At 42.1% G+C, this 14,009-nt stretch overlaps 1 protein-coding gene across 1 annotated transcript in view; it reads right to left on the reverse strand.

The window, feature by feature from the left end:
• The window catches only part of ASB2 (ankyrin repeat and SOCS box containing 2), a 30,513-nt gene that overhangs the window by 4,593 nt on the left and 11,911 nt on the right, over positions 1 to 14,009 (reverse strand). Inside the window, exons 4-8 of the mRNA XM_075103797.1 lie at positions 12,223 to 12,389; positions 11,400 to 11,555; positions 9,223 to 9,468; positions 6,783 to 6,954; positions 1,358 to 1,919 (exon numbers count right to left, since the gene is read on the reverse strand). Coding sequence (XP_074959898.1) covers positions 1,358 to 1,919; positions 6,783 to 6,954; positions 9,223 to 9,468; positions 11,400 to 11,555; positions 12,223 to 12,389 — 1,303 coding nt within the window. The remainder of the gene's footprint in view (positions 1 to 1,357; positions 1,920 to 6,782; positions 6,955 to 9,222; positions 9,469 to 11,399; positions 11,556 to 12,222; positions 12,390 to 14,009) is intronic.

Below are 14,009 nucleotides of genomic sequence, written 5' to 3' on the forward strand. Positions count from 1 at the left end.
AGCCAAATTCCCAGCAGTAAGAAGCAAATTTAAAGTAATATCAGAAGGAAGGGATTGCTTTTTCTCTGTATGCATTTGTCCTTCACCGGTCTCTCTCTAGGCAGGGACACAATTTTACACAGCTCTTGCTACCTCTGCCTCATGTGGTCTGGCCTTTGAGGTGACAACTCTGTTTGTGAGTGACCTAATATTTTGTTAGGCACTAAAAGTAGTCTTAGGTGAGACCAAGAGGGAAATAATGTGCATAAATAAGCAAAACCAGAACTGTTTTTTCGTGCCTAGAATATCATGGAGGGCTACAGACAAACCCTCTCTCCTTGCCTTGGAATTCCAGCCCTCTGTTCACTCTACATGTTACCATATGATTGTTCAAAACTAGAGAGAATATATTTTATTAATTTTTCTTTGACAAAAATGTGGTGTCTTGGAGCAATTTTGCTGTGACAAACAGTCTTGAGAAGAAGACAGCTCTGTTTGGGATAAGAGATTCTTTTGATGGACACTTACAATCCTCTTTCTAAGATTTCTTTTTGTTTTCTTGTTTCCCAGACATGTTACTGGAGAGTAAAGTCTTTTGGAAGACAGGACTGATAAAAAGGTCAAGGTTTCCTAGGATCTTTTAATGTTTTCCTTTATTCTTTCCACCACCAAGGATCATTTATTGGTGACCATGTCTTTGGGCTAAATGACACTTTCTTCTGAATCCCTCAAAGCTACACTTAAACTAGATAGAAGCTGATTTATCTCTTCCCTGATTCTTTCCAAAATAGAAAGACTGCCGTGCTGAGATTTCTTTGTTGTGTTGCATGTTGAAGCTCCTCTCCAGGGCTGCTTATCCGGTAGACTCAGAAATTGCAACTATTTACATTCATTAGTTTACCCTCATAAAGTGAAGCACTCAACAATTTTACTTTAACTGGGAGCTTAAAATCCCTATTAGACAAAACAAATCTTACAGGGCAAATAAACCATGCAGGTTTCCACTGCCCATATGCTACCGCCCATATGCTACCGTCCATATGACACTGCCTGTCAAGAAAACATGCTTCACTCCTGGCACCTCAGGTCCAGAGGAGAAGAATATTGTAGATCTGATGGCAAGGCTGACAAGATGGCTATAATTCACTGCATATTGAAGCTAGGGCCAAAGCGGCTGTTGTCTACCCTCCTGCTGTCATTGAAGAGGGAGTTGGAACAGTCACAGACTTTTTTGAGTCTTTTTTTTGCTGTAAATAAAGTAGGAATAAAGGCACCTTCTCTCACAGGAAAGTTGGGAGAAAAAATACATTGAAGTTGTCAAGGTACATGAGTAGGAGACATCCTCAGAAGTACTATAAGTAGACTATGAAGTGCTTACCTGTACCACAGTTGGCTCCTTGGACAGCTGAGGATCATTAAGTCTGTCCCGTCTGTAATTTAATGCAGGGTGTGGGCCGTTTCCATACTGACACTGAAAACATGAACCTGCATCACAGCCCAGATCAAGGAGATACTTCAGGACGGAAAGGTATTTCATTGAAAACATGATGGTAGCCGGAAATGTGGTGGGGTGGCTTGATATATAGGCATCAATGTTTGCTCCATGGTCAAGGAGCAGTTTCATGGTCTTCAGGCAGCCGTGGCGGATGGAGATGAGTAATGGGTTGATGAGGTCAACATTGGGGTTGGCTCCAGCTTGCAGCAGGAGTTCTGTGGCGTAGATGTTATTGTTAAAAACAGCAAAATAGAGGGGGGTGGTGCGTCTGTCCTCATAAAGGCAGGACCGTTCGTTGGAGAGGGCGGTGTTGACATCGTAGCCAGCATCAATCAGCTCTTCCAAGATGTCATCATTGTTGCGTTCTGCTGCTAAGTGCAGTGGGCTGATGCCGCTGCGCTTGATGCGGGTGCGGCTGGTCACAGGGATCAGCATGGAGACAATCCTGCCGGGTGGAGAGTCAGTGAACAACAGTGATCTCTAGGCGATCTACAACCAGACAGCAAACCGTAGCTGTATAGCTGTAACCATAAGAGAGGGTCTGCTAACTAAGGCACAGGAACAACTCTTTCTGAGAGAAACCAGGGTGTGAACCTGAAACCTGTCAACAACCTCCTGTGTTCCTACATTGCCAAAAATATGAGTTGCGTGACCCCCCTCTTTCATGGAGGAACAAGTTTTTTTTTAAATTATCACCCCGTTTCTCTGAGGTCATGGCAGCTACAAGGGCAGTTACAATGGAATAGATGAGGTGCTCGCACCCCACCTACCCTGTTGTAACTCTCTTAGGTGCCACAGCCCAAATGGCAGATACCCAGCCAGGATCTCCCAGGCATTCTTCACCTTCATCATTGCACTGTGGGTAGGACTGGAGAAACAGGTGCATGGCCTCCAGCCTGAGGTGCCAGCAGAGAGGCTGTATCTCCCCACCTCCATCAGGATTGCTTTATTGCTCAGCAGAGAAGGGCGCCAACACAAGGCATTAGTATGCCTCCTGGGTCACAGCCACAGCAAGAGGCTTGAGACCAGAAAGGAGGTGAAGCCAAGCCTTCCTCTGCAGGACTGAGCTAGGATAAACTGCATATATGGTTTCCAGTTATTACCCTGGGTTGATCCCCATCCTGGAGGCCTTCAGTGTGTTGGCTTTTGGCTGTGGCAAATCCATGGGGCTATCAACATCCATCCCAGATCATGGGGAGCCAAAAAGACAATTAGGAAAGGGGAGAAAAACAAATAAAAATATTTTCCAGGCTGGTTTCCATGCTTTAGCCCAGGGAGAAAAAACGTACAGCCAAGTCCTAAAGCCCAGTAATCAGAGATTTCTATTGGAAAGTGTGATGTGGCCTTAAACACAACAATGTAAATCAAGCCGCTCTTGTTACGTAATGTGAAATTCAACTGTTTGATGTATAGGAGTCCTGCAGGTGCAAATCTGTCATCATTTTTACATCCCCACAGGTGTCATTGGAGTTGCATGACTAGCCTTATGGGTTAAACCCTCATTTCCTGCTCATAAATTTGGGTCGTTTAGCCAAGGCACTAGGCTGATTCTGTAAATACAGACAAGTCACCTTAAGCTACTTCCAGAAAGAGGCTAGGGACTGTTCAACCTAAGCCTGGCTACTGTCTCAGGAGATGCCCATACTCCCTTTATAATGCCTGTGGAGAGAGAGATATCTAAAACAGGAGCTGTGGGAGCCAGCAAGCTAAGCCCACACCTTCTCCTCCTGTTCTTCCTCCCATGCAGACTCCTCTATCTAGCAGTTAACAACTCTTCTAACACATAAACATGCAAAGCTCAGTTTCCTAACATGTGCGTGTCCCCTTTAAAATGCCGCATATCTTCAGCTTGACTAAAATGGCTGGCCCCAACACTGGGCCCTCAAACATATATTTACATAATGAACTAAGCCAAATATAAGCACTAGTCTCAGGAAAACCTTTGTCTGTGATGCACTGAATGATCCTGTGAAAGAGTGAGCCTCCAACGCTCCCAGGAGGTGAAATAGGAGTTGAAGATGCATAACACTTTACAGGATTGTGTTCCTATTTACATGATGGACTGTTGATGTCTCCAAGTTACTTCTATGTCTCATTTTTAAACAAAAAGTCTTTTTTAATTATGTAAATATCTTGGGAAATGAAGCGCAGGGTATTTTTTTCTCAAAGCAGCCTAACTAATCTTCCAGCACTGTGCCACTCACCAGGGAGCAGGAGGTTTGGGTGCTGGTGAGCTGGCAACTTCCCACCATTAGCAAATGTTCTGTAAGAGCCATAATAACAAAAAGGGCACAGAGCACTGTGAGGACACCATGCTAAGTGCCAGCATTAGTCATCCCATGATCAACTGTTTTGAAGATTTAAGGGTCTGTTTTGCTTTTTCCCTCCAGCATATGTACTTCAGCCAGCTCTTCACATCTGAGTTAAAGAGGCACTGTGTCATTTCTGTTGGCGAGGGGGACCTGAATCTCACCGCAGGGGCGCCACACTGAGACTCTGCAACCAAATGCTGCAGCGTCCCAGACCTCAGTACGCTCCCTGTACCGCAGATTTATTTTGTGAGGAAATGCAAGAAGCATCAAATTTGTATCAGAGTTTAATTTTATACCTTGAACCTATCTTCCTCATCCTCATAAGTGGTTAGGTTCAGTAATATGGTGTCTCCACCTCTGCAGTCTTTCCTGTCTGTCTAGAAGGAGAAGGCAGTTCAAGTGAAGGCAGCCAAGGCCAGATAAGCCAAATCACATCCCATGTCTATCACAGGGCTGAGCTTCATGTACAGCTTCAAAAGTGCCGAGTTTCTCCTCATCCCTGCACCTGCTTCTGTGATTTCTATTTGTTAGAAATTATACAGAGAAGGCTGCAGAGCATCCTTAGTGTGAGTGTGCCAAGAGTTTATTGATTTGCATTTACTTAATAAATTTGTCCACACTTCACAAAGCCTTCCCTTCTCAGCATCTCAGTTCCGAGGGGAAAAGAGTTAAATGACTGCTTGCGATTGTCCTACAGCTGATGAGATGACCTTTATGAATTTCAGGTCAGTATTGACAAGGTGTCATTTAAAATAAACAAACACCAAGCAACAAGAGTTGACAGCTGAGCCTTGGGACCACGTTCTTGGCTTTTTGATGGTAGGGAGCCTTCATGCTCTGGCAAAAAGTTGAAGCATGGAATTCCTGCAGAATTACGTATTAAATCTGCAGGAATACAAAGAGAGGTCACCGTGAAGGGTGTTATTTTACTGAATACCAAAGGAATTAAGAACGATCAGCCAATTGGGCTAAAGCTCTGTCATTTAGATAAATATTTATAAGAGAAGACCTTTTTATTTTTTCTTTCTTTTGCATTTAGTTTGCAGCAGTTGTGCACCAAAATTTGTGCTCAGCCTTTTATGAGTGAAAAAACTCAGATTTTGGGCTGAATTCTGGTCTCATTTATGCTGTTGGTTCTTGGGAATAATAGATGTGAGGTCTGAATCAGGCCCTTTCTTTCATAACATGGAGATAGACTCAGGTTGCAGAGTTGCCATGTAAATTTCTTTTCAGGTCAGGTTGTGGAATTATAGAGGTGAGGAAAAGATTCAGAGAGCTGGTCCAGACTCTATACCCAAATTGGATTCAGACCAACTTACTGTACTTTCAGATGAACTTTTTTGAATGTGAGCAACTGGAGCTGGGTTCTGTCTCCGGCACATTTCTAATCTAAAATGGGTTTGTTTTCAAGAAAATGTCTTTGTAACTCAAACACTGGAGAAAATTTTGAATCATGGCTGCATTAGTCTATGCAGAGTATTCATGCACATGCTGTAAGCATATAAACCCATTACATAAATTCACACTGAGCTGCCTTCTAGAATACACAGCTTGCACAAAGAAGCAGACCTACTCAAACTACAGAAAAATAATATCCTCAGGTCTCCCAAAGTGTTTTGAGAGGCTTAATTAGTATTCCCAAGGAGACCTAAACACTAGGATAAAAGATGTTATGGGAAGGCATAGTGCTGTCAAGTTTTCATTCCTCAGACATTGTGAAATTTATAAGAATCTGCTCTAGCTAGTTTTACTATCCAGAAACAGTCTTTGCAGTTGGATACTCTCTCCTTTGACTACTGCTGAAAGGTGTTTGATAGAAACTGTGATAATCAGAAGAGTTCGCTACAGTCACCAAAAGGGTCCGTCACTGCAAGATGTGACTGTCTTTTGCAAAAATAGCTGTGGGCCACTCACCCTTCCAGCAGCAAAGGGTTAAATGCAGGAGCGAAAAGTTGCCCTAGGATCAGAAGTAAATGCTAAGGAGTTCAGGCTCAGAAGCATGTTGCAGTCCCAGGTCTTGAAAGAGCTAGGTAAATGCTATTTATATGACAGTGCAACAATTCCATCCCTAGACAGCATCTTCTAAATTGATATCCGTTATCACAGGCTGTAGAGTTTCTCTCCCTCCTATAAACACCTCTAATTCAGAGGCCTGGTAAATCTACCCAATTCCTGGTTATTTTTTCCATTAGTTACTTTTCTCACTGTTTAAAGAATGTGCTCAGCTTTCTCCCAAACACTCTTCATTTTGGAAACAAACCACTGGATCTTTTTATGCATTTGTCTGTTACATTTAAGAGTCATTTAATCACTCACTAATAAAGTATATTTCCCAGACCATGAGTAATTCTTATACTTCTTTTCTGAAGCCTTTCCAATTTCCTGAAAGGTTTCTGAAAGGGAGGATACAAGAACTGGACACCATATTCTAGCAACAATCTCACTAATGCCCTAGAGATTCACTTAACCACTTCCCACTGTCATCATCTGAATTATTGTTAATAAAACCTGAACACACCAGAGATGAATGCAGCATGTTCTGCTTGTGCAGAAGAATCACAATGGATTTACATAGGAAAATGACTGCAAATGATGCTGCAATAGCTATTGAGGACTAACAACACCCCCCACCAGCCCCAACCCCAGAGATGCTTTTTTATTCCACGTCAAGCATATTTTGTGGAGCTCAGTTTAATCCACTTCCAAGATACGTGAGGTTATTTAGCTGTAATAGGTGATAACTTGGCAAAGCTAAAGAGATCTTGCACCCCACATTCCTGCTCACCCCATCCCAACCCATCCCATCCTAACCTGCAAACACACTCTTCAGTTTATAATTTCCAACCTGAGCTCTGCAAGTGGAAAGCCCAGTTCTCAGCTGGCAGCTCCCTTGCTCGCAATGCTCTGAGTTAGACCTGGGACATTACATTCTCCTTTTCATAAGGACTTCAGATTCTTGTCTCAGAGATGACACTATGAAATGAACTAAAACTTACTTGCAAATCCCTTTTTTGGCTGCTATGTGAAGAGGCAACAGGCCATCCTTATTGGCTTTGTTGGCATCTGCTCCTTGGGACAAAAGAAACTCCACAACAGGTATGTGTCCATTTTTACAGGCTTCATAAAGAGCAGAGGCGTTATCACTGGCCTGAGTATTTACATCAGCACCTAGCAGGGAAAAAAATCTTTGTAGCACCAAAAGGTCAAAATCAGATGGAAGCAACATACTCTGAATGAATAATACATCTCCATGACACTGGAGCTACAGAATGTGCTGGAAGAGGATGTGAATGAGGTCATATCAGAGCAAAATGAAAAGGTGAAACAGTCATATCAGTTATAAATAGTAATATCAAAGATCTCCACTGGTTTTTCCTATGATCTGAATTTTATGAGGGAGAGTTTATCATGGGTGGTGACCATTATCTGCCAGTCTTGAACCCAGGCTCCATTCAGCTGTATCTCAAAGGCAAACACTTTAAAATGTGCTCTTCTTTATATAGCATGGCCTTTTCTTTGGACACAATCATTCCATTAGTATTTATGTGTTTCCACTATGTATGTACACTATTCTTGAGCAGGAGTTTGGACCAGATGATCTCAATAGGTTCTCTCCAAAATTCTATTATTATGTATTTATGATATGTATTTATATTTATACACATTATCTATACTCTATATATTCATACTTTGAATACTTTTCTACTATATTTTAATTTTAGTGCATATCCAGCCTAAAAGAGGACTCTCTAACGTGACAACTGCATAGTACCGAGCAACAATTCTAATCAGCTTTTATTTGGGCATGCCTTAATGAATACTCCATTTCAAAACTCAACACCTGAGGCCATATCTCGTCATTTCACAAAGGTTCAAGTTAGGATCCAAATGGTAAGTTTCACCAAAAAAAAGATAAATATTATTAATGAGCCACTGGATTATTTTGGGCTGTTTTTACTTGAGCTTTAGTGTGTGCTTAGCTTAATAAACAACGTGCAAGAATAAAACAAGACCTAATACTTTTTGGCACAAACAGTTTGGAATCTAGCTTTTTCTGTGCTAGATACTTAAGGCCTGAATGCCTGGGTTTTGACTGTAATATACTGTACCATGGTGTCCTCAGGAAGGCTGCTCTATGTATATCCTAAATAGGAATGACAGTTCACTGGAGTTTTGCTTCTAAACCCCAATAAAGAAGCCAATCAGTCTCCCATTTGATCATGAAAACTCCCTGCCAAACAGAATATATCCCTGTGCTCTCATCCCAAACGTAAACATCTGTGTTGTGTTTGGCCCTTTGAAGATATTGTAGCTGGAATCATCAGGAGAATTGCAGTGACAAAACATAACACAGGACTATGTTCCTAATGAAAAAGAAATTAAAAAGAAAACCTTTTTATGGTGAACATTGCTCATCGTAAACAATGCGGTGATATCATTCCTGCAATTCTCAGAGGAGCTTTTCAGGGCTTGAAACAATTGGACAGCTTTATTGGATTTTCTCCTGTGTATTTTTCTCAAAACTGAACTTTAAGGAAATCCTAATACCTAAGTTGAAACAAATATCACATTCTGACTTAGTTTCTAAAATCTTAGGCAGTGTGATGGACTAAATGGTCATTTAAAACTGTCTTGACGGTGCTACATGGACAGCAGGACACATCTTTTTGTTCCCCAACTCTCATATATTTCTCATCCATCCTAACAGCTTCAGAAGTTTTTCTTCATCGCTTTTTTGCTCTTGTTTCACAAGTGCAGGACGCGGTTCTTACCTACATTGAAGATATTAGCCCACAGTGAAAATAAAATATACCTCTGAACAGCGGTGAAGTATGTTGTGTTTATTGTAAAGCTGTTTACATGAGTGGAGCAGTAGAAGGTAGGTTTACTGTAAACTAGATGCAAATTCACTCTGTATGTTTGAACACATACATGTGTGGGAGAGAGAGCCTGCTTCTCCTTAGTGTAAATCTTTTAACTATACGATAGTACTTTATTTTCAGCAGAATTCATTAGTGGAGGAGAGCTAACCTTGCCCATCACCGCACATGCTCATGAGCAGATTGGGTTGGCTAATGTTCAACTTCTGCCATCTATTACCACCTACAGTTGTCTTTTATGACTGATTGGATTTTAGGCTACATGTGTGCAGCAATATGGGTTTTGAAAGCTGTCAGGCAATGCAATTAGAGAGCACCGTATTACTTCTCAAAGTAGGTGACCATGAATGAATGCTGAAGAAGTGCACATGTCTAGAACCATAATCTCTGAAAGACCCTACACAATTCAGCCATCTGGAGCAACAAAGTTTCAGCACCTCTGCAGGCTAGGACTCATCCTCAGAGACAGAAAAACTGAGCCAGGAAGAATTAATGGGAACTTTGAAATATTAAGAATGAAATGAGTAAAGACATGTAACGGCACAACTGTACTCACCGCATTTTGCCAAGTATCTCAAAGCTTCCAGTTGACCACTCTCAGCTGCCACAAATAAAGAAGTGATCCCATAGGCATTTGCAGTCTCAATCTTGGCACCCCCTTTCACAAGGATATCAATAATCTCCAGGTCATTTCGGGAGACAGCCTCATGGAGAGCAGTCCATCCTCGATTGCAACGATGGTTGGTATCAGCATTGTACTGTACCAGAAGTCTTGCAGCCTCTGCATTCTTGCGCTCACAGGCTGTTTTGGAAAAAAAGGGAAGTGGTTAGGGCAGGCTTTTGAAAAGATTCTGGGTTTTGTGGTATCCATTTCATGTAGGATAAAGCAATATAGTACAACTAGGACATAGCGAATAAGGCAAAAGATCCACCCAGGTCAATATGGGGACAAAAGCTGTTGCCAAATAACACTGTCTAGGGCTCATAAAGTATGTGGCAGTGAAGCCAGTCTTTAACCTGGACCTGGGGGAACTAAGTCTCCTTAGCAGGACTTGTGCTAAGCCTGGTACTGAGGGGAATCCAGCCCAGCACATTTGTACTAACTGGACACCATAGTGACACAGGGAGGTGACAAAGTGTGGGAAATAATTCATGAAGAACAAATATGTTACAGAAATCATATAACCTGAACACCTCCTTTCCAAATTCTGTGCAAACTGACTGTATCTTACTGCCCTGGACTGCACATAAAGCTCTATATAGACAAGAAAATAAATTTTAAAAAAAGCTCAAATAAACAATTCCTGGGAAAGGATCCTTAGAAAACAGTAATGGTTTGGGTCAGTAACACTCTCCCAGCCTGCAACAACGTATAGTTCAGGACCATCCTGAGCTAAAGATATTTTCTTGATGATTAATCCTGTTTTGTTGATTTTTATTCTTCCAATTTGTTCTGCTGCTTTTTGAATCCCAAATCATGAGGCATCCTACACACTTTTACTGTGGGACCCCAAACCAAAGGTACCTAGAATAAGCAGCCAATTTTACAACCCCCAATTAGCATTTGTTGTACAATGGGCAGAAAGAGATACCAGCATATTCCATAGTAATTGGGTTTTTCTTTGAAATAATAGTGTCTTTTTCTCACAGAGGTCCTGCCTTTTTGTTTTGATTCTTCCCTTGGGACATCACCGTGGCCTCCTCTCCCATACGTAGGTGTCACTCATGTGTACTGAAAGCAACTCTCTTATCAGGCACAGCTGTAATTACCTATGCATAGCTTTACAGAGTTTAACTTGCTTCCAGAAGCAAGTTTTTTGCATTAACACTAGCACATACTTAATAACAGGTTTTCTATGGCTAAAGGTTGCTTTCATATTATTGTTATTATTATTATTACTAAGAGTACTACTACTGCCACTGTTGTGTGTTTAATGCACAGTTGAACAGTTTTCCTTTAGCTGACTATAAGCCAGAATTTTAAAACTAAGGCATTTTAAACAGAGCAGCTCTAATGTCAGGTATCCAAAGTTGGAGGGAAGGTTACTGCTGAAACCAGTAATATGTGTTTTTTAATGTTTTGTAGCACTAAATACAGTCATGGCTGGAGCAGCAAATAAAAGGTGAAGGGACACAAAGGTGTGAGAGAGCATCTCCTTCTCTGAATCTTTGTGATATCATGAATGTAGTGTTGTTCTGCTAAAGAAAACATTCTCTCTGACCAGCACCAAAGTTATATGTTCATGTTAAACACTTTACCTCACAGACTTGTTTATAACTTTATGCATCTACCATAGCACACAGCCTGACCTGGCCCACACAGCATACGAATCACTGGCACGTCTACAGTTACTCCCACCTCTAACAGCTACTTAGCTCCTACTGTTCAGAAAAGCATATGTTATTCCTGTACTGTCCAGTTTTCTGCTTTCTGTAAGTTTGGGACATTGTGCAGACACCCTGCACTTAGGGCCCCACTAAGCATCCCACACCCCACCCTCAGCACCATGTTCCAGCCTGCACCGCCCAGGGCAGCCACTAATCCTGTCTCTGATGTGGATGAGAAGAGAGGCTGTGGTGTGGCAGGTGAGACATAGGAGATACAGGACTACTGGAGGAAGGTGCAAAATGGGAGCTAACTGCTGAGTTTCAGCCCCACATGGCAAAGGCAGGTGGAGCTCTGCCTTGGTGATGCCAGAAGAGCTCAGCATCCCTGGAAACACAGCCACCCACCTTTGTAGAGTGGTGTTTCTCTGGCCTTGTTGGAGATGTCAGGCTCAGCCCCAGCCTGCAGCAGGGTGAGCAGGCAGTCCAGGTTGCCCCGGCTGGTGGCCAGGTAGAGAGCTGTCTCCTCATTGAGTGTGCGCTGGTCGATTGTGCCGGGGTATGCTGTGAATAAATGGTGAGTTCAAAGTCATTATGGCATGTAGTAAGTACACAAGTATCTCCAGCACCATCACCTTTCAAAATCTTTGGAGTTTTAGGTGAGTTTTTGTTGTTTATTTCTTTTCCTTTCCAAGAGCAAAGTTAAGAATATACTATAAAGTTACTATAACTCAGTTTAAGTATCTAAATCGGTCACTGGCTTAGATTAAAGTGTTTGGCTATCACCACTCGTGATGCAGAAAGCTGCTGAGTAATGCTCTTCAGTAGCAGTTTGAAAACAAACTATAGTAGTTAACCATCTCTGGGCACCAGCAAAGAGGTACTGGGCTGGATCTCCAGCTAGTGGGATCTGGGGTAATTGCTCTCAGCTGCAGCGGCCAAGGAGTCCACAACAGCTAAGAGCTCAGCTACGAGTCTTTACTGTGAGAAATCCAGGGCTTGGCAAGGTCTCTCCAGATATAATTTTCTCCTGAAGATCCTAACTTTTAGAGGCTTCCATCTGGAAACCTGTTCTCAAAGAGAAGGTGAAATTAATATACACTCAGAGAGGATGAAAAAAAAACTTCACACACAATCCCACACAAGGACTGGGCTGCTGCTAATTCTGCTTTTTAGTTTATTTATATTCTTCTTTTCCCTTTTGTAATGAATTAGTTCTAACTTCACTGACCTTTTTGCAGCAGGCTCAGGCAACCCACTTGGCCATAGTATGCAGCTTCATGGAGGGGTATCCAGCCATCCTTATTAGGTTCAGAAAGGTCTTTTCCTGATTTCATCATGTTACATACTGCCTTTTCATCTCCATCCTTGATTGCTGCCACTACAGGGTCAAGTTCTCTTTAAAACAAGATTAAAACCTGATTACTCCTTCCTTCATTTCTGAGAAGCTTTTTGCAGCAACATCACTGTATCATTTGGTCAGAATAGTGAAGCCCTACAGACTATATAATAAGCATTTGTGGCCCTAAGGTGTCCTGCTACAGGGCCTATGGAGGTAAAAATTGTCTGCTCTAATTTGGCCCTTCACAACAGAAGAATCACTGGCTGCAGGTGCTGATCTCTTTCCTTGGAGTGTAAGGAAAGTGTAGGTGTGACTAATCTATGACAAGAACATTTATATTTTAGATATCTAGAGTTGGAGACTAGCTCTACCATTGCTCTGTACACTGCCACGAGCATCCATGGTTATGATAATTACATCACCCTCCCATGTGGCAATGTGTTTCCATATGAGATCTCTTAAACAAGATCAGCTTTGAAAAGAATTGCCCCTGTTCATCTGTGAAGCAAATTTGAACTTTGATTTGCAGGTGGCTTAGCCGTGAACAGAAATTCTCCAAAAATCTTGTTCTTGTATTTTAAAGATACTTCCTAAAGTATCTTTACGCAAGCCTGTTTTCAGAAGTTAGCCAGACCAGTTATGAAGAAGGGAGAGCTCTGGTTAGACCATGTGAACATTACAGTGGTGGTCTGGTCTCTCCTTTCTTCAGCCAGGGAGGATTAAAAAAAATCTATCCACCTACCCAAATGAAATTCCAAGCTGCCCTTCATAACCATGCCCCAGAGATCCCCAGCTGTTATTTCAGCATTGAGTACACAAATTCTCAGAAATTATAACCAGTTTGGACATTATAGATCTTCAAAAATGTGTCTTTGGCATCACAGTAAGACATGTTAGGTGCTGGACACTTCTGAAAATCTGGTCTTTAAAAGTCTGCTTGGGAGGAGACCTATTAGCTTTATCAACAAGTCCACTCTTGCAAATCTCTTAGCCAAGTTAGCAGTTCCCCAAGTAACTGCAACAGTCAGGGGCTTCTGGAACCCCAACTTGGACCTGGTGCCAAGCTGTGAAGTGGTTTGTGTCACAGTCCATTTGAACATAGCAAACCACTGTAAGGCTCCACAGGGCCAAGTAACTTCTAGGCACAGGGAGTAAAAGGAATGAAAAAATATTTGGAAGGGAGGGAATAGTTTAAAACCTCTTTGGAGTAGAAAGTCATTGAAATGTGTAGAATAACTGAAAAGCATTGAAGTAGTATTTCAGTGTTTAGCAGTGAAAAGAAAAATAACGTGAAAGTCATATTTTTTAATGCTACCTAATTCTGAAGCTTTCAAGAAGAGGGTCACTGTGAAAATCTACAAAAAATCTACAAAAAGCATGAAGTGTTCTCCATGCCACCCAGAAGTGAGACACAACGAGCAGCCCACAAGCGAGCTTTGCTCTGACAAGCCTTCCCTTTGCCAAGCATGCATTCTGCACAGTCCAGGCAGCAACCCATTTCCTCAAGCTCTAACAGCAATTGCAGAGCAGGGCTGACCTGGGCACACCAGTCCTTCTGCAGAGCAGCAACGAGAGCCGCTGTGGGACTCCCTGCTCCACTGGAGTCACAACGTTGCCTGACAGTCATCGCACCACTGATGACTGCTACAGCAGTGCCTGTAGCAGGGCCTGCCTCC

Source organism: Phalacrocorax aristotelis, chromosome 9, assembly GCF_949628215.1.
Source record: "Phalacrocorax aristotelis chromosome 9, bGulAri2.1, whole genome shotgun sequence".
In the NCBI taxonomy this organism is placed as follows: domain Eukaryota; kingdom Metazoa; phylum Chordata; class Aves; order Suliformes; family Phalacrocoracidae; genus Phalacrocorax; species Phalacrocorax aristotelis.